This window comes from Podarcis melisellensis (assembly GCF_964234715.1).
Source record: "Podarcis melisellensis genome assembly, chromosome: 10".
NCBI lineage: Eukaryota > Metazoa > Chordata > Lepidosauria > Squamata > Lacertidae > Podarcis > Podarcis melisellensis.
The window spans coordinates 43243507-43262927 of NC_138542.1; the positions used below are offsets into that span (position 1 = coordinate 43243507).

The following is a 19421-nucleotide window of genomic DNA, read 5'->3' on the forward strand; positions in this document are numbered from 1 at the left end:
GAGAGAGAGAGAGACAGGCTTCGTGCACGGCAGGAAAAGCAGCGACACCGCAGCCCGGGGCTTCCTCTAAGAGTCGGGTTTAAAAAAAAAAAAAAAATTCTTATTTTTTCACCGACTTCCTTCCTGCTTTTTTAAACTGCCCAAGCTCGAAGCTGAGCGCAGAGCTCCGGACAGAGACGCCCCTCGCCGCCGCCGGTACGTGAGTCCGCCTTCTCGCAGGGGGGCGGGCGGAGGGACACCCACCCACCCGCTTGCTTTGCCCGCGCTCCCAGCCTCCTCCGGGAGACTTAATCCACAACCGGGAAAAGGCGGCCGGGAGAGCGGAGCTCGGCTCCCGCGCCCAAAGGGGAAGAAGCGCGCCTTGCTCTGCAATGCAGCAGGGCGCGCAGGCCGTGTCCCGGGGGCGGAGGAAGGGGTCCGCTTGGGAAACGTGGCGAGAAGCGCCCCTCCGGATTCTGCCCCTCGGGAAACCTGCCCGGGGGTGGCCGAGTTCGGGCAGGCGAGGCTGAGGGACGTTTGTCGCCTTGGTGCATTTCTCCGTGGAAAATTCCACCCCACTTCCTGTGCCAGAGCTCGCCCGTCATTCACATGAACTCTGGAGGCCTGGATGCACATTTCATTATTTTTAGATTTGGGTCGCTGCATATTTTAAGGAGCGCGGGGCCCAGCGGCTCAGGGACTCCTTAAGGAAAGGCGAGAGTCGCTGCTTGACTTGCTTCTTCCTCCACGGGCTTCCTGTGTGAATTCAGACAGTTGCTGCTGTAAAGAATAAGGGTGTCTGTCTTTTTTTTTTTTTTAATGGCGTTGAGTTTTAGTCAGGTTGGGGCTTCCAGAAAGGCATTTTTTTGGGGGGGTGGGATTCAGTTACTGGCAAATTGAGGTTGCACATTGATAGTGGCTTGGAAGATCTTGCACAACAAAACCTACTTCCGCAAAAGGCCAGAAAGGAAAAGGGTGGGAAAGTCGGGTAACTTTTTGCTTTGACCTAACCTCCCTGGAAACAGGTTGGAAAGATTGCTCATTAGGTAGCCAATGTTGTCTTCTTCAAACCGATCAGGATGCCTTATCAATAAACAGGTCATCTGGAAGCAACAAGGGAAGTTTTGAGCCTGCTCAGTTACACAAGAACAGGTGTATAGGTTCTACGCTCACTGAGAAAATCTTTCCTAGGGTTCTTTCTGTGTTCCTTACTCCATTACTAAAACACAGAGGTTACCATTGCATAGGCAGGAAAGACAGCATATAGCTTTATTCTTTGATTAGAAATACATGTACTTAGATTAAAAAATCATTAATCTTTCCTCTAGCTAGATTGGGCCCCCAATGAGAGTATGGAAGTAGTTCAAACTAAAGACTAAACAAGTTTTTTTAATTAAAAAAAAAACCTCGCCCAAAGGCCAACAAGATCTTGGGAGAGGAGTGAATGAGTTTCATCATGGGGTGCCTCAGCTGAAAAGGCCCTGTCTTACTTCTTATCTGGATGAGCCCCTAAAGGCAATAGAACATAGAGCAAGGCCTCCAGTGGCAACCACAATGTGCCAAAAAACCTGGTCCTAATGCCCATTTAGGGCTTTATAGATAACAAGTAGCATTTTGAATTGTTTACAGAAATGAAATTGGCAACCAGTGCACATTGAACAACAGAGAAATATGCTCTTGTTGCCTTCAATCACCTTCAAGGAGCTCTGAAACTCCTAAGATGTGCAACCCTTTTCAAATAATCAAGTCAAGGGTGTTCTCCAAACCCAGCATGGAAAACATGTGCCCACCAGCCAGTGTCTTAGCTCCAGATGAGTCCGAAATTTTCCCTCTTGATACCCTTATTGGGCCTGAATTGTCGTAGTTCAGAACCATTAGATGGTTTCAGATAATTAATTTGGCTCATCCTGTCCCCAGTGCATTGCTAGTTTCTGCACAGGACCCCCTTCTTGCTTAATACTTGGCCTGCAGAAGGTACGAACTTCCACAGAGAAATCACTTCCTGAGTCGCGGAAAGACTGAGCTCCTAAACCCTGTTTGCTTTCCTTATGGTAATACCCCTTTCCTTATGGTAATACCCCTTCCCCTTTAAAATTAGCAAAGCTACTGCTGATCCAAGAAGGCTCTTCCTCCTGCCGTTTAGTGAGCTGGGGTAACCTCAGAGCCTCTGGATTGGAAGATTAAGTTACTTTATGCTGTACTTTCTGCTAAAGTTGGTTTGCATAGGATGCTCCCTGTCCTATCCCACCTTACATATAATCTGTTGATTTGCTGGACCTACAGCCTGGCTCTTCCCCCATTCACAGAACAGCGGTTTATGCTAGGATAACTGGAAACCACCTTCAGGCAACTGTCTTATGTGAATACCTTGCATTTTCAAGATTACCTCTTCCTTTCCGCCATCTTGTGTGGTCACAGTCAGGGTGGTGAAAGCAGCAAAAGTGTATTTCCACCATGATGGGTCTTTTCTCTGCTTTGCCTTTAACAACTGCACGACAGGCAGAAATCCAGCAAGTGAAGCCTCCTCTATCCCTCTCTATCTGCATGTAAAGGAAGGCTTTACCTCCCGAATTGCAGCTGTTAAAAGGCCCCAGATCCCCACCAGGAAGCAAACAAATAGCCTTGGCAATCCTATTTAACATATGGGTTTGGATAAATTGGAAATTTAAGTCTCTATGTTAGCAACTGTGAGTATGTAGAACAAGGGGATGGAAGTTATTAGAGACTGAGAAAACTCTTCATGCTGTGTTTGCACCTTCCCTTTCTGATATACTTACTCCACCTGTAAAATGGGATGTGGTGGGTAGTTGTACTTACTTCAGCTGCTATGCTTTTAGGATGAATGCAGTAATTGCCTTATGGATACTTACAACTGACAAATGAAATAGCAAAGGGGTGCAGCAGCACAGCAGGGACCTACTTCTTTGCCCATAGAACAACCAATTATACAGCAAAGAAAAGAGTAACGAGGACTTTTTGTACCAGTTTTTCTTGTGCCCCAGTGCTGCTTCTTTAATCTGGATATCTGACTTAAGGGAGTACAGAAATTTCCTTCCTTCTGAGAAATTGCTACTCGTAGTGATCGCTTAAACCTTCTTCCTGCTCTTAAAACTGGTGCTTGCTTTTTATAGCAACAGCCCAGGAATTCTAATGCTTTTGTTTCTTCTCTGGAAATGCTGAAGTCCTGCGGTACTATGGAAACAATTTGAAATCTAGGGTGTCAACAAAGAAGAGCTATAGGAGATGGGCAGTAGATACTGAGAGTGAAATAACTGGTGAGGCAAGCAGACAGGGAGGGAGAGAGCAATCTTTATTTTTGCTTGCTTTGGTTTTTTTAAAGGCCATTTTTGTTAGAAAAAGAGAAGGCAGACAGTAAGCTACATGGATCCTTTCTACAGAAGCCCTCGAAGCTACATGAGCCCATGTTTGTGGCATGTACGTATATTTTTGTAACGTCCCACATTAAAAGCACTGTTTGTTAGCCCCAGGCTTCTATTCTTCTCCTGAGACTATCTGGGCTCTACCTGCTTTCTTTAGACTGTTGCTGTTTTTAATCTTCTCTGATGTGCAATGGACCTTTGGAATCTATGCTATGCTGTGCATCCTCCCCTTCATTCCTCTTTCCACTAGAAAGTCTTTCCTGTTCTATTGAGGTGTCAGCAGTCCAAATTCATGTTAGTAGATGGTCATCATGTGCCACAGCAGTGCTGTTTGGAAAGGAACCATTTGTCTTCTTATCGTAACTCCTAGTTGAGGTGGAGCTGAAGGAACAGAGTAAATGTAGTAGGGTAATTTGAGTATGCTGAATCTGGAAATTGCTGTTCCTGAAATGATTTGTCAACTGGAAACCTGGAATTCAAGGTGGAACCTATACTGGTATATTGAACTAATACTTCCTGCTTCTATAGCTGGTGGTGCCTGAAGGAAGCAATTAACTGAATTCGGACTTTCAGGTAGCTACAAATCAACCAAATATGTACCCAAATTATCTGACACAGTATTAATTCTTGCAGACCATATACCGTATTTTCCGCCCTATAGGGCGCACTGGCCCATAGGACGCACCTTGTTTTTTGGGGGCGAAATGAATAAAAAAAAATTATTTCCCCGCCCAGCCGCGGGGCTGAGGTGGGGGAAGCCCGAGTTTCCCCCGACCCCAGCCCCAGAACAGGCTGCTATCCGCAAGCCTTGCGAGCCCGCCGGCAACTCCCGCGGGCTCGCAAGGCTTGCAGATACCTGCGCGAAGCACGGGGCATCCTCTGGAGGGCGCCCCGTGCTTCGGGCTGCAGGCTGCTGCCCGCAAGCCTTGCGAGCCCGCGGGAACTCCTGCCGGGCTTGCAAGGTTTGCGGATAGCTTCCTGAAGCCTGGAGAGTGAGAGGGGTCGGTGCGCACCGATGCCTCTCGCTCTCCAGGCTTCAGCAAAAGCCTGCATTCGCCCCATAGGACGCACACACATTTCCCCTTCATTTTTGGAGGGAAAAAAGTGTGTCCTATAGGGCGAAAAATATGGTACTGCTATGAAAGCATATTCATTCTTTGAAACTGGGTTTGTTCTGTGAATTGTTTGGGTTTTCATGATGTGATATTTGGTATTTAGTGCTTTTCAGTTTTTGATGTATTCATTTATTTCACAGCGGAAGTGGTTTGATAGTCATCCCCTTCTCCCTAGACTCATGGGAGCTGTAGTTCTGTAGAGGTGCCCAGGGTGTTTGTGCTCTAACAAGAAATTATTAGCATCTATGCCAGACTACAATCACTAGGATGATTTAGCTAGTTAGATTGGAGTAACACTGATTTAAATATATTTATAGTATGCAATGCTTTAATTCTTTCTTGTTGTTTGTTGTCATGGTCTGTAACCCTCCCCACACAATGTGGCTGAAACTAACATTATTCAATCAAAAGTCATGATTCCGCCATGGCCTGTGAAGAACCTGATTCACAAAAGCTCTGTCACAGTGTGCAATGCAGCACATTAAAAAGGCTTTCCAGGCTTTGTTTTCTGCTTGTACATCAAGCCTCTGAGAGAGATCAATGTTAGTATTTCACACACAGGCATACTTCCAATTGTAGTGCTTGCTCAGAAGGGTATCGAACTAGTAGGGTTGCCACACATGCAGAGTCTGCCGGAATACTGCAGTCAGAAGCAGCGGTTTCCCTTAAAAATATAAATAAATGCAGTCAATCTGATCTTGGCATTGACTTCCTGGTGAACTTCAACAAGAACTGAGATTAGGAAAAAACATTTATCAGTAGCATCTTCTGGTAAGAGGTGCAGTTGGCAGCTCTGCAAAAAGGGAACTGCAACCATGACAAGAGTAAGTTGCCCAGGATCACATCTTACACTCATGACTAAGGATTTGACCCCAGATATCCCATGATTCAAGTTTAATATTCCATTCATTAGATTATGACAGTGTTGCGCATGTACAGTCCCATCTCCCTGCAGACAGGCAAACCAATGTGCACGGGGAAGGGCAGCATATGACCCTCACACTCTTAAAGGAGCTCATAGTCAAAGGAGGAAATCTAGCTAGGGAGAAAACAAGAGCTTTTCAGTGTACAGTCGTACCTTGGAAGTCAAACGGAATCTCATACGGAAGTCCGTTCGACTTCCAAAATGTTTGAAAACCAAATCGTGGCTTCTGGTTGGCTGCAGGAGCTTTCTGCAGCCAATCAGAAGCCGCAGAAGTCCCGTCGGACGTTTGGGTTCCAAAAGAACGTTCACAAACTGGAACAATCACTTCTGAGTTCCAGGGCATTCGGGATCCAAGGTATGATTGTATTGCCCTCTTACCAGTAAGTGTTATGTAATTAAACTGCCTCGACTTTAAAGTTCAGTAATGGTGGGAAAAGGAATCTCACTTGTCATTTCTCACTTGTCATACTAAATGCATATGTAAATTTGTTGGAGAGCAGTTTGGTGCAGGGAACCTTTTTGATGGCAGGCCATCTATTTTTCTACAGAATTCAGAAATGGAAATGAGTTTCGTCTGGTGCTGGACTCCTGCCCCAAGCTGGCTTTACCATGCAACCAGTTAAAAGATTTTTCGAAGGCTCCTGTGGGTGGTTTCATTGCTAGGCTAAGTGACTGATACACATGTTGAGTTCAGAGGCGTGGGTCTCTTAGAAATAAGCAGCTGGGCTGAGGCTATGGGTTATTAAAAGAAGATGGTTATTTTATGGTCCTTTCCTTTTTCACAGTTGCATACAGATTGGTGTTCATCCTTCCAGAATTCTCTCTTAAGTCCTGGGGTGGACTATTCCAGGCTTGGTCCAGAGGAATCCTAGTCTAGATGGATCTGCCATAGACATAACAATGCACAATCTCTGCGACCAAGCTCTAGTTAGTGGGGGAAAGTATAGCAAAATGGATGAGTGTCACGGATGTAGAGTCCACCTTCAAGTCATGCTTTGTCCAGGTCCCACCATGGAGATGTAGAAATTTGTGTTATTGAGTGGAGATACGGTAGATTACACCTGGCTTTTTCCTGTATGTAGCAAGAGCAGACAGCAGGGCTGTCTTTGGGGCGAGGCACTTAATCCCCCCTCTATTTATTTATTTTTTTGTAAGAGGTTGTGGTCCCCATTTCACTTCTTGTTGCATCCCTGTATTATTACACGTTTAAAAATAGGAGCGGAGGTGGTTGAGAGATTGAACAAGAGGCGCTGCAATTGCCAGTCTCCATGAATTGGAGAGGGCTGTGATAAACTGCTTCCCAGGAAAAGGCACAGAGAAGCAAACCCGACTTGTACAAGGAGCACTTACGGAGGGAGTGCCTGGTGTGTCTTCACTCTCCTTTTCTCCCTTTTCATCTCTCTAATGCACCCCTTTGCTGAAGTCTATCTATTGAGCTTCTGCATTTAACCTTCTCTTCTTTCTCTCTCACTTCTTCTTTCAAGCAGATATTTCTCTTTGTGTGTGTGTGGCCTTTTGTTTCGGTGCTTTTGGGCACATGCATTTCTGAACTGGGAAGGGCGGATTTATACTGATTTATAAAATGCATTTCAACTCATCATAGCTATATTCTCTGCATTACACAGTAATTTGAGTACCCATATTTTGGTGCATCTTTGAATGCTCAAGTGATGCAGTTGTGTAATCTTAGACTCTGGAGTCAGTGGCCCTTGTAGATGGCAAAGTGTATTACTTGAAGGTGTGGTATGGCAGGCCTGCTGCACCTTCTGACGATTGGGGCCCTGGACTTCTGCCCCAAAGTCCTGCCCTGATGGCATCATTGTGTACGCCTTTTCTTTTTGTGTGTGTGGTTACTGGTTCTTTATTTGATGGAAATGTGCCTTTGTTACGTGCAATTTACTGTAGTCTTATAGTTTGATAGTTCTGCTTTCCCATTCATGCAAATATATCTCAAGGTTTGATTTGCATTTAAGCAGCTGCCTCTTGACATCCAGAACTGCTTGAGGTCCACGTGGGAAGCTGTGTGTGGCCACTGGGCTTGGGCATCATGGCACAGCAGACTGGGGTTTTTGGAAGCTTGTGGTGATGTGCTGGAATTATTTGCATTGCAAAGCTGAGAGGCGGCACATGTCTTGCCCACAAAGAACAGCCTCAGCAAGATTTCAATTTCTGTAGTCCACCACATTGCAGCTTATTTGTCTGAATGAAGCTTATAAACTACTCTTATCTCTGTCTTCCCGGTAGCACATGCAGTCTTGTTTTGCTGCTGGCTAAGTATATTTGGCACCTCTCCTTTTTTGGATTAAAAAAGTCTGGTTAGGAATGATGTATTTATCACATGTAATTTTAAAAGCCACAGGTATACACACTATAAACCTTAAAAGCACATTCTTTCTCTCAGAGAATTCTGGAAATTGTAGTTTATGCCTCTCGGTAGCACATTTCCCACCATTCCTTAGCAAACTACAGTGCCCAGAATTCTTTGAGAAAAAGAATGTGCTTTGAATGCAATTTAAAGGTATAGTGTGTGTACATAGGCACAGTGTGTGCAGTTCAGGAATGGGGAGCCAGTGGCCTTCCAGAAATCAGCATGGCTAAAGGTCAGGGGTGGCTGTTGTTGTTGAACAACATCAGGAGGGGCGCAGGTTCCATATCCCTAGGGAAGACTTAGTTCCCATCTTTTTGGACACAGCACATGGGAGGTAACTGAGCATTCTAAGCTCCCAGCCTACCATACTAGAAGGGGTTTGGATGGGGCAGAATGGAGGCCTTTCATGGATTACTAAAAAACAAAAAAATTACAGTCCAATGATTTGGATAAAAGCAACAGAAGAAAAATGACATAAAATTTTAAAAGGAGAAGGGATTTTTGGGCCCTTCCAGACTGGTTCTTTTTTTGCAGGTATATTTTGCAGCATGTCATTGATGCAATAATAAAGTATGTTATGTTTGCTCATGTTAAGTTTGCTTCAGGTTGCGTTCCGCGGAGACCCAGAAGTAACGGAAAGGGTTACTTCTGGGTTTTGCCACTCGCGCATGCGCGGACACACAAAATGACATCACACGCATGCACAGAAGCAGCGAATTGCAACCTGCACATGCACAGACACGGGTTGTGTTCTTTTCAGGTTGTGAACGGGCCTCCGGAACAGATCCCATTCGCAACCAGAGGTACCACTGTATTAGTGTTGGATTCCTACTGGACTGTCCATGCAGTATTATAGCATTCTTGCCACCTGGAGGGCACTCTTGCACTGTGATGCAACAAAAATGGGACAAAAAACCAAAATCCAGAACATTTCTGGTATCAAAATTTCCTTCAGATGTTACAGGGCATGCACTGATTCGTGACAAAGCAATATGACCACCCCAAAATTTACAAGCAGAAACAGTATTAAAAGAGCGCTGAAAAGGGCATGTGGAGTGGAACTGAGCCACAAAGAGACAGCTGCCAGTCAGTGTAGACAGTACTAAGCTAGGTGGACCAATGATCTTATAGTATAGAACAGTTCCCATCTACCTACATAAAATGTAATCTCTCTGGGATTGATAGGCAATCTGGGTAGACAGCTGGAGTGTCAGCTGCAAATGGTTTAAAAACCCTGCATTTATTATACAATCAAAGGACTGTGTAGGATTGTGTCTCTTTCAAGATCAGATCCTATTCTACTCACCAACATGCCGTTAATACAGTTTCAGAAGGCATGGCTAGTGTGATGTAGCTATTAGATTAGAATTAGGGAGACCTTGGTTCAAATCATCCATTCAGTTCACTGGGTTCATTTCAGCTGGCTGGGGATCCGTTGTTGAAGCTCAGTGTGCTTTACGAGTTGAACCTACGGAGTTATAAGTAAGCAGCACTGATTTTGCATCCCGAGAAACCGGGTTTTATTCTAGGCACTTCTGCTCATTGCCCTGCATTTGTGTGAGGGTGGGTATATAATATGTAACCTATTTATCTATCTATCTTTCCTGCATTTTGGAGGTGGGGCTGTGGCAGCTGTCATGGTGAGCTCCTGCACTTCAAAATTTACCACTCCACCCACATGCTTCTTTCCTCTGCCCCCTCCCCTCTCTTGTGCTGTCCATCACAGAGGTGTTCCAGATCTGCCCATCTTGGGCACTCATGAACCCTCTCGCTGTTCCTCTGTCTTTGCCTCTTGACCTCAAACCACAAGAGGAGACGTGTTCTTCTGGCATTGCAAAGGGAGTGCCAGTTTCAGCCGCTGCTGAGAATGCAGCGTGCTGATTTCAGCCTTTCTTACTTCCTCCTCTTTTGGAGAAGTTTCAGTGCTTAACGGCTGCTGCTGCTAGTAGGAGTCTGCAGCCAGGGCATGTGTTGTCATAGGAACAAACCACATGCTTCCTTCTTGCACAGGAAAAGGGACCTGGTCATAGCGCAGACAACAGCTATTTTAACTGTTGTGCAGTCAAGAAACTACACGATATTTGCAGCTGGATTCATCGGCATTCTTCATTTATTTTTTTCAAAGCTTGTGTTATGAGCTCCATCCAGGTATTTCCCCCTCATTCCTTTCTTTTCTTTCTGAACGCCATCTCTAGCCTGTCCTTAACTGAGGCAAAGCCCTATAATTTGCTGCATGGCATATTTGATTGATTTTGATTGTAGCGGAATTGATCAAGGCTGCAGTGGATCTCAGTTGCTGTGTTGCTCAGACGCTGTGTGTGGTGCCGTGTCAATGTGCCGTGAAGGCATTTGTTCTGCAAAGGCGGCTCCTGGTGGGGTTTGCCAGGTCGCCGCTGGAGCTGTGTGAGGTGTCTTGTTACTCAGAAGAGGGTGAGGCTATGTGCGCTTAGCAGATTTTTCTGCTTAAATCAGTTCCAGACCTATATATAGGTCAAAAACGTTTTGAATCCAGTTTCAATGATCAGCCCTATAAATCAGTTCAATGAGCAACACAGAAGAGAATCCCAGAATTGTATTGATTCCCTGTGGATGGTCCCAGCAACCAGGTGTATCTGAAAACTGGAATAAGGTTTTCAGCCACCTTGAAACTAAATTCTTGGATTGAAGATATGCTAAAAGTGCAGGGGAATCTCGCCACCTCAAAACTGACCAGTGTTCACAAGTTGCAATGGGTATTTTGAGGTTCCACTAATGGAAATGTGTAGAAACCATAATATGCCAAGTGCTATAAAATCAGTGCCAGGTTCTGTTTCTGCATTAGTTTCTGTGATTCCAGTTGGCTAGAGGAAGAGGGAAGTGTGTTTGTGTGTATGTGCATGTGTGTATGTATTATATGCTTTATATGTGCCCAGATACGTTTTTCTCCTATATAATATTCGAGAGAGAGCTGCCCATTAGAATATCTTACTGAGATGGCTGTGGATTTCTCTCTAGGTAGGAAAAAAAAAAATCTTTGCCCACTGCCTCAGAACCTGGCCTAGATGCAGACTGTCAGCAGATGGTTTTATTTTTATAACTTTTATTGTTTGGTGCCCAAAGAACCAAGTGAGACTTGGTTTGGTTTATTTAAAAATAAATAAATAATACATATATTTTACAGTTGCTAATCACACTATTAGATAAGTTCACAGGAGGCAGTAATATTAATGGTTGTTAAGGGGGCCGGCTTGCCCTCGCTTGTTGGGCTTGCCCCCAACCATTACATTGATGGAGGTAACTGATAGGGACTGGAGTGACATCTTGTGTGTTTGTATACTTTCTGTGCTGAATATCTGGGGTTAGGAGATGCTGCACAAATAATATTTTGCTAGGTAGGTTCCTGTTGGTTTGACAGGACTAGCAGCGTTCAGGCGCCAGCAGTCCGGCTGTTGTTCACATCTCTTTGTATAGAATTGACTGCAGTACAGCTGTTGAATGTCTAGACGCAACAGAATCTTAATTTTGAATACCAGAAAAAATGTCAGTGATACTTGTGCTTACAAAAGCATTTAGATGGCTCTACCTTTCTTGCCAACCTAGTAGTTTGAAAGCACATCAAAGTGCAAGTAGATAAATAGGTACAGCTCTGGCGGGAAGGTAAACGGCGTTTCCGTTCGCTGCTCTGGTTCGCCAGAAGTGGCTTAGTCATGCTGGCCACATGACCCGGAAGCTGTATGCCGGCTCCCTTGGCCAATAAAGCGAGATGAGCGCTGCATCCCCAGAGTCGGCCACGACTGGGCCTAAAGGTCAGGGGTCCATTTACCTTTACCTTTGCTCTTTATTGCAGCAGAAGCCCAGCTAAGGACTTAGGAGCCCCACCAGCATTGTGCTTTTACACTCACTTGCGGCTTCCTCTTCCGAGGCCAGACGACCATGACTGAGAAAGACCCCGAGGTGCATGTGGAAGATGACGATGATGAGCTAGATAGCAAATTGAACTATAAGCCCCCACCTCAGAAGACGCTTCAGGAACTGCAGGAGCTGGACAAGGACGACGAGAGCCTTGCAAAGTACAAGAAGTCCCTGCTGGGGGATGGACCTGTTGTGGCAGGTATGGCTCAAGAGACCTCGGTGGGAACGGGATTGGTCCTGTGGCACAGGGGTGGGGAACCTTTTTCGCTCCACAGGCCTGACCTCATGGGCCAAAATTGATAGTGGGAGGGGCTTCCCACATGGCAATCATGTGATGCCATTATGATGTCACATGATTGTCAAATTTGGTTTGCTCTGATCTTAAAAGGGTAATGGGTGGAGGCTTGCAAAAACCTTTGTGGATCTCAACCCCTCCCCCCCCCCCCGCTTTGCTTTTAAGTCCTCAATCTTGCACTGTTAATGGTTCTGATTTCTCATTATTTGATGAGTGGAGATTAAAGCCTGCTGCCTAGGCTTCACTTTCCTGTTCCAGGATGATGCAGCTGGTGCAGGGTTAAATCCTGTGCTCCCGCTCATCACTTGATGTCAGCAGTTACATCAGCTGCTGGGCAGGTGGCTTGGGTTTGGGGCAAATGGCCAGCTGGGCCAAATTGGACTCCCCTGGCAGGCCGAGACTGGCCTGTGGGCTGAAGGTTCCCCAACCCTGATGCAGCAGGACACCTTTCAGAATAGGGAAAGAGCTGATTTTGCATTATGTAGCAAGACTAGCATTGTTATGGATGAGAGAATGTGAATAAGTCTTGAATATGGGGAAATAAATTATGTTGGTTTGCTATAAAAAAAAGATTATTTTGTGTGGGTTGCTTACAGAAAGATTTGGGTTCTATTTTCAGCATTCAAATACATTTCTATCTTTGACGAGGGATACCTAGTTTTGAAGCTCAGAGTTATGAGCACTTGCGACCAAAAGGATCATACCTAGCGGTGCTGAGAGAAACTCCAGCTGTGTACACACCATACATTTAAAGCACAGAGCCAGGGGAAAAAAAAGAATCCTGTGTTTTACCCTGTAGAGAGCTATGATTCCCAGCACCCTTAAACTACAGCTCCCAAGATTCCTTCTTTGGGGGGAGTGGGATGTGCTTTAAATGAATAGTGTAAACACAGCTTTCTGCTCATGATCCTGGAGATCTGCTGTCAGTCAGGGTTAATAGCTCTAGGTGGGATCCCCTCAGCACCTGCTACACAGTGTATCAGTGCTTCCAATGCCACAGTTTTAGGAGGCATTCGGTACTTGCCTGTAACATGTACGCAGTAAATACCCAACTGAGTGAATTCATGCTTAGCTGCTCTCAGTTGGGGCCTTCACGAATGTGTGGTTGAACATATTGGGAGGGACTCACAAGAATTATGTGGGGATGTGGGATTGTTCTCGTCGAGCAGAGAAGGGAGCCAGGTATGTGCTCAGTTGTTAGATTGCAATCCTAAGCATATCTACTAGTGCGGGGAGGAGAGGAACAGTTTGTACAATCGGCAGAATCAAATGGCAGTGCTCAAGCGTGACTGTAGCACTTTTAAGCTGGCAGGAACAGGAATCGTGCGGTTATGCGATTGAATACGCTCTCATTAAAAGAAGAGCAGGAGGGTATTTCAGCATGCAGATAACACTTTGTGGCATGAAGTGTATAGCTGCATCACATGTTTCTAATCCTGGAATGCCTTTATCATCATCATTATTAGTAGTAGTAGTAGTAGTATTCATTAAATTTATTAGTGGGGTTCTTTTTTCCAGCAGCAACTCAAAGCAACTTACATTTAAAGCAAACACATGCATTAAAACCAGCATTTTTAAAAAGTGATTTTGTCTGAGAATTTTGGGCAGCGCTGGACACATGTTCGAGTGGACCCTGGGCAATGTGTCCTTTGTGGGGGGCCCCTCCTCTGCTAGTGAGCCCCCCTGGTCTTACCTGGCTATGGTGGGGTCATGCCAAGTCATGCTGGACAGCTGGGTCTCACAGTGCCCCACAGCAATGCTATCCAAGGGGCGTTGTGATAAAGGAAGAGTAGCTAGATCCAGCTGCCTGATGTTGTTTGGAGTGCTAGGTCAAAAATTAAGGAAGGAATGGGGAGTGGGGGTGGGGGCACTAGCTGCCTCACAAGGCTCTTTTCTACAGAGTGACTGATGCTGTCTTTGAGCAACAAAGGCATAGGACCTTGTTTCCTTAACGCTGACTTACATACCTTTCCTGTTCCCACAGACCCTACAGTTGCCAATGTGACCGTCACTCGGCTCACCCTGGTTTGTAACAGTGCTCCAGGGCCAATTACCATGGACCTCACTGGTAGGTGAAATTCTCTTCCTTTCACTGCAAAAGGCCAGTGCTTTTTTTCCTTAAAAAAATGTTTAGGGGTACTCTTATTTTCCGGCTCATAGATTCACAAAATGTTTAGGGTTTGTTTGTTTTTTGTCCCCTAGGCCACATTCATCCTTTCCTAACCCTCCAGGGATCACACCCTGGTAGTTAGTGTGACCACCCTGCACTTTCACATTCATGCAGACACACTCACATGACATGCTGCTCCTCAGCTGATCTATGCAGATTATGCATTATTCGGTTATTGCCCTCTTACCCCCTTCAAACTTTTGATCTGATAGTTGGGGAGGGCTGACCAGCCATGGCACCCTTCCTCCCATTCTGTATCTTACTTAGTTTTGTTTTCATTCTGTTGTCATTGCAAAAAGAAAATTCAGGTCTTGAGTGGGGAAGGGAGAGAGAAAAAAAATGGTTGAGGGCTGATACAACAAGGGACACCAGCTGGTTGGCAGGTGGGTGTTGATTGGGGAAAACGGCTTCATGGGCCAAATTGGAACCCCTGGGGGGGCCAGGATTGGCCCACGGGGCAGAGGTTCCCCACCCTTGCTTAGTGAGTTTTCAGGTTAGGTGAGACTTGAACTGGGCACTCTGATATCCCAGGTGCTTTATTCCTTTTGCACACATTAAGTGTTGTTTTTTTTAAAGCAAAAGAATTTGAGGGTGCTTAAAAAAACAACAACAAAGTGACACATCTCTGTAAGTGGATCATAGAAACTTTTCCCAGAGTGCTATGAAGTGTACACAGAATAGTTCTTGCCAAGCCCTTTTTGCTGGCACAGACTAGAGCATCAGTCCTTTTTGCAGACTAAATCAGCAGTCTGCTTCACACCAGTGTGAGAGAGTCACGCTTCGCCTTATATGGACTTCTTATCTGAGAGAGGAAGTTGGGGCTCGGCAGAGCTAGGATGCTTCCTCTTCAGCTGAAATCTCTGGGGAGGCAATACCACAAACGGTTTCTTGATTATCTCAACATTATACAGCCTGTTTTGTGCGAGCGCCTAGGCTCCTCTCAAACCCACCTAGCAACAGCTTCACCCCTTGCACAAACCCCCTCAGTGTCAGTGGCTCTTTGCACAAGAGAATCTCCCAAGGAGTTGTGCCTAGCCCCCCCGCCCCCAGTTCATGGGACTGACAGAAAATGTGCTCATATACACAAACACACAAGTACACAGGCACCTTTATGGTTCAGGAATACATCCACAACCCTATTCGCAACCATAAAGTATAGGTATCGCAGGCATGTTAAGACTGTTATCTACGCAACGTAAACAACTCGAATAGCTTTGTTTAGGGAACCTCAACAACTGTCTGTGTAGGGGAATGTTCAAGATCTCAATCAAAGATGTCGCAGTGCCTCTTCAAACACCTCCCAGGATTCTTTGGAGAATGCTCTTTTAGTTTTAATGTATTTGTTTAAAACATGTATATGCCTTCAACAAACATACTCCAGTTTACCTTGTGTGAAATCGATGCATATTTGAAGGGCAGATGTTTAAATGTCCACATGTACCACAGTCCTTCAACATACTATAGTTAGAACAGTTTATGGGTAAATGTGTTCTCTTGTGTCTTGTCTTCTTCACAAGATTAACTGGGTGTCTCTCTTCTCTCCCTGACCCCTCTCAGGGGACCTGGAAGCTCTCAAGAAACAGACATTTGTAATAAAGGAAGGATCTGAATATTGCGCCAAGATCCACTTCAAAGTGAGTCACTCTTCTACTTGTGTTTTCTGTGGGTGTCTAGTGCTGGGTTCTGCCCCCTGCTGATGCCTGGTGCAATGCAAACCTGTGTATTGGGTTGTAGGTTCACATGTTTCAAACCCTGACAGTCTAAATAGCAAAGGCACTGCTAAATTAAAAGGGTATATTGTGCTGTACAGGCCAAAATGGCTTTCCACAATGCAGGCTCTTGCATTCCTAAACCCCACTGCTGGGACTGGTACCGTATTTTTTGCTCCATAAGACACACCTAACCATAAGACACACCTAGTTTTTAGAGGAGGAAAGGGGGAAAGCCCTGGTTTTTTGAGGATCAGCTCAAAGTTGTTGAGCTTACTTTGCAAAGGGAAAAAAAATCCTGTTTTTATGGGGTTCAACTCACAGTTCTGAAGCTTCTTTAAGAAAGGAAAGGGAGCTGTTTCTACAGTTTCCAGACAGATAATCTGATCAGCCAGTCGCTGGGGAAACAAACAGCCTCCGTCTGCAGAACATTCAACAATGGAGGCCTGGGCAAGGGGGGCGGGGCCAGAAAGGGAGCCAGCAATTGACCACACATTCGCTCCATAAGATGCACAGACATTTCTCCTTACTTTTTTGGAGGAAAAAAGTGCGTCTTATAGAGCGAAAAATATGGTAGTTTATTTAGTTTATATTGTTATTCTTTAATGTATTTTATTGGAATGGTAAATGTTGCAGATCAACCAGAGTGGTGCTCCCCACCAGAAGTACAACATATAAATGTTTCAATAGTTGTCTTTTCAGAAAGGTTTTTTACAATGTTTACCGCTTTCATAAAATCACCCTTTTTTCAAATCTCATTACTGTGATATTGTTGTACTTCACAGAGAATTTTACACTTGTGCAAAACTGACTTGAAGGTGCACTTGGAGAAAGGCTTAAACTCAGTGCTTTTTTCTGGGGGGACGCAGGGGTACACATACCCCTAAACATTTTGTGTATCTAAGTTTGGCCTCATTGAGGGCAGTATTTCAATATGAGTAGGAAAATGAGAGTACCCCTAAACATTTATTTTTTTAAAGCACTGCTTAAACAGCCTATCGAAAAGCAGCAAATCAAGTGTGCGGGGGGGGGGGGGATAGATTTGTGTGGTATCTGAAAAAACAAGTAATTGGTTAATTTATATGATGACATATAATTAAATTGCATTTGCAAACCCGTTACTAAATGTGAGTGAGTTTATCTGAAAAAATTACACCAAATTTAGCATTCTAAAATGTAATAAAAGCTATTAGTTTCTCAGCTTGATCCCTGCGCTGGCCTAGAGTAAACTTCTCATGTAAAGGAGTTTCATTATTGGCAAGCACCTCTTTCAGCTGCTTATGAGGAGGCCCTCTGAAATTGAGTAGGGTGAGCTTTATTCCTCCATGCCATCTCCCAACAGCCAAAAAGGGTGAGGGATGGCAAAACGTGGCACAAGCAAAGAGGAAACAAGGAGGGAAACGTGGAATAAAAGTCTTATTACCAAGGCAAAAGGGGCAGCAGAATCTTGAATGATGATGCTTTTATCTTGCAGGTAAATAGAGAAATTGTATCTGGCTTGAAATATGTGCAGCACACTTACCGGACAGGGGTGAAAGGTAAGTAAAAATGAGCTATTTTTCTTCTTCCTTAGCAAAGCTTCTCCCCACCTCCCTGCATACTGTTCTCCTCTACTGCTCCAGCTCACCTAATCCCACTCACTTTCCCATGTATTCCCCATCACTTTCCAAACTGCAAACATTCCATTTTTTAAAAAAAGCTGAATTTGTTGTGTTAGGGCAACAGATGGCTTTGATCAAAACTAAATGCATAAACAAAGTTTGGATATGCCCTTGGATCCCTCCCACAAAATGCTGCCAGTTTGGAGGCAACCTAGTTTATGGAAAGAGCATTAATATCCTTTCTGGGCTATTTTCTCTGCATGGTTGCAGAGCAGCAGCAGTGTACACAGGACTCCCTCACTATAGGCTGATGCAGCAGAGAAACTGCAGAGCTGAGCTGCTTGTGTGGCTGTCTCTCAGCAGCCTGTGTTTGTGCCCTGCCTCTGATGACTTTCTTGTGGGCTGTTCTCTCCTAGTGGACAAAGTGACATTCATGGTGGGCAGCTATGGGCCACGGCCGGAGGAATACGAATTCATTACACCTCTCGAGGAGGCACCTAAAGGCATGATGGCTCGAGGAAACTACCGCAACAAGTCCTTCTTCACCGACGACGACAAGCACGACCATCTCACCTGGGAGTGGAACTTGGCCATTAAGAAGGAGTGGACAGAATGAGCTCCACCTCGTTTCTCCTCCCCCTTTGCTTCCTCTTGCCTCTTGCACTGTTCTCCAGGTGTGCCAGTCTCTGGCTCCTGCATGCCACGCTTCCTCCAACACCCCCCCCCCCAACCTGGCCCTTTTACTGTCACAAGAAATTCTGTTTTAACACAGGCCTTGGGACAGACTCTGTCTCTCCTGCGCTGAAAAATAAACCACAAGGAATTAAAACTGGGACAAATCATCCTCTCTGCTTGCATAGGATCAGTCCTTGAAGTGCCTTTGCTAGGAAGACGCACAGATACTAACCCAACACAATTGCTATCTAGGTTGTCCCCATTTAAAGATCTATGGCAGTTAGGCTAGTTTCCTTGCAGTCTGTATTCACTGGAAACATACTTGCCTATGAGTGGATTCTATCTAACTTAAGCTTGTTTATTGTATGTGGAAAACTTGCCTTTGAGAGTAGCAGGAGACACAGTTCCTGCCCTGGCCTGTGAAAATGTCTGTGTCTTTGAAAATAAAGCCAGTTTTGTCCTTTGCTTCCGAGTGTCTCGTGTTTCATATAGTAAATGGATTTGTTCCGTCCTTTGCACATGCAGAATGTCAAACATATTCAGATCTACAATGAATTTTTAAAATAGATCCAAATACTTTCGTGAGTCGGTATTGTTTGACTTAGGGTTTCTCCCTCCCTTTTACTGAAGCATATTTATTGAGTGCTTACACTCCGCAAGGTGCCGCATGGAACATAGATATGACCTAATCCTTGTCCAGAGGGCATGGTGTTTATGAGATACTGTTCTAAGAAGGGAGGACACCTGTCATCTATCTGCATCATCTCAGAAGAGGCATTCCTCCTCCCTCACATGGAGGGGATGCATACCTCTTCTGAGATTAGGCAAGCAGTATTTAAGCAGTATTTAAGAGCACATAATCATAGAATCATAGAATAATAACATAAATAATGACTTTCCCCTCAAAACTGTTGTTTCCATTCGTATACAATATTCATGCTGATTTAATCAAGTAAACACATTAAATTAAACTACTGAGATGCCTTTAACTGAATGAAGCTCAATTAAAAATGGTTTGGGGCCAAGCACTGACAACCCTAGAGTGCCCTGGTTGCAGAATAAGTGGGAGACAAGGCACTGATTATAATAAATAAGGTCTTTCTTTGTTATCTTCGCTGTGCCTAGACCAGTGTTTTTCAACCACTGTTCCGCGGCACACTAGTGTGCCGCGAGATGTTGCCTGGTGTGCCGTGGGAAAAATTGAAAAATTCGAAAGATTTTAAAATAAAGTATTTTATAATTTTTCATATTTCTGTTTACTTACTATTTCATAATAAAGTAATTATAAAATATTTTCTTTGTGATTATTTGAT

General features: G+C 44.7%; 1 protein-coding gene across 2 annotated transcripts; it reads left to right on the forward strand.

Annotated features, from left to right (window-relative positions):
- Positions 1–30: 30 nt before the first annotated feature.
- On the forward strand, positions 31–18573 carry ARHGDIB (Rho GDP dissociation inhibitor beta). 2 transcript variants are annotated; one of them, XM_081928612.1, is made up of 6 exons: positions 31–195; positions 11597–11857; positions 13938–14021; positions 15681–15757; positions 17307–17370; positions 17850–18573. In XM_081928612.1, exons 2-6 carry the CDS (start codon positions 11680–11682, stop codon positions 18047–18049), a joined length of 603 nt encoding a protein of 200 aa, XP_081784738.1. In that variant the 5' UTR covers positions 31–195; positions 11597–11679; the 3' UTR covers positions 18050–18573. The 2 variants fall into 2 exon arrangements, with proteins under 2 accessions (XP_081784738.1, XP_081784737.1); XM_081928611.1 differs by having other exon boundaries at positions 32–195; positions 11594–11857.
- The last annotated feature ends 848 nt before the right edge of the window (positions 18574–19421 follow it).

Coding starts and splice junctions, on each gene's coding strand:
- ARHGDIB (XM_081928612.1), top strand. CDS start 11,680: ATGACTGAGAAAGACCCCGAGGTGCATGTGGAAGATGACGATGATGAG. Junction 14,022..15,680: donor AATTACCATGGACCTCACTG/GTAGGTGAAATT, acceptor GACCCCTCTCAG/GGGACCTGGAAGCTCTCAAG. Junction 15,758..17,306: donor GCGCCAAGATCCACTTCAAA/GTGAGTCACTCT, acceptor TTTATCTTGCAG/GTAAATAGAGAAATTGTATC.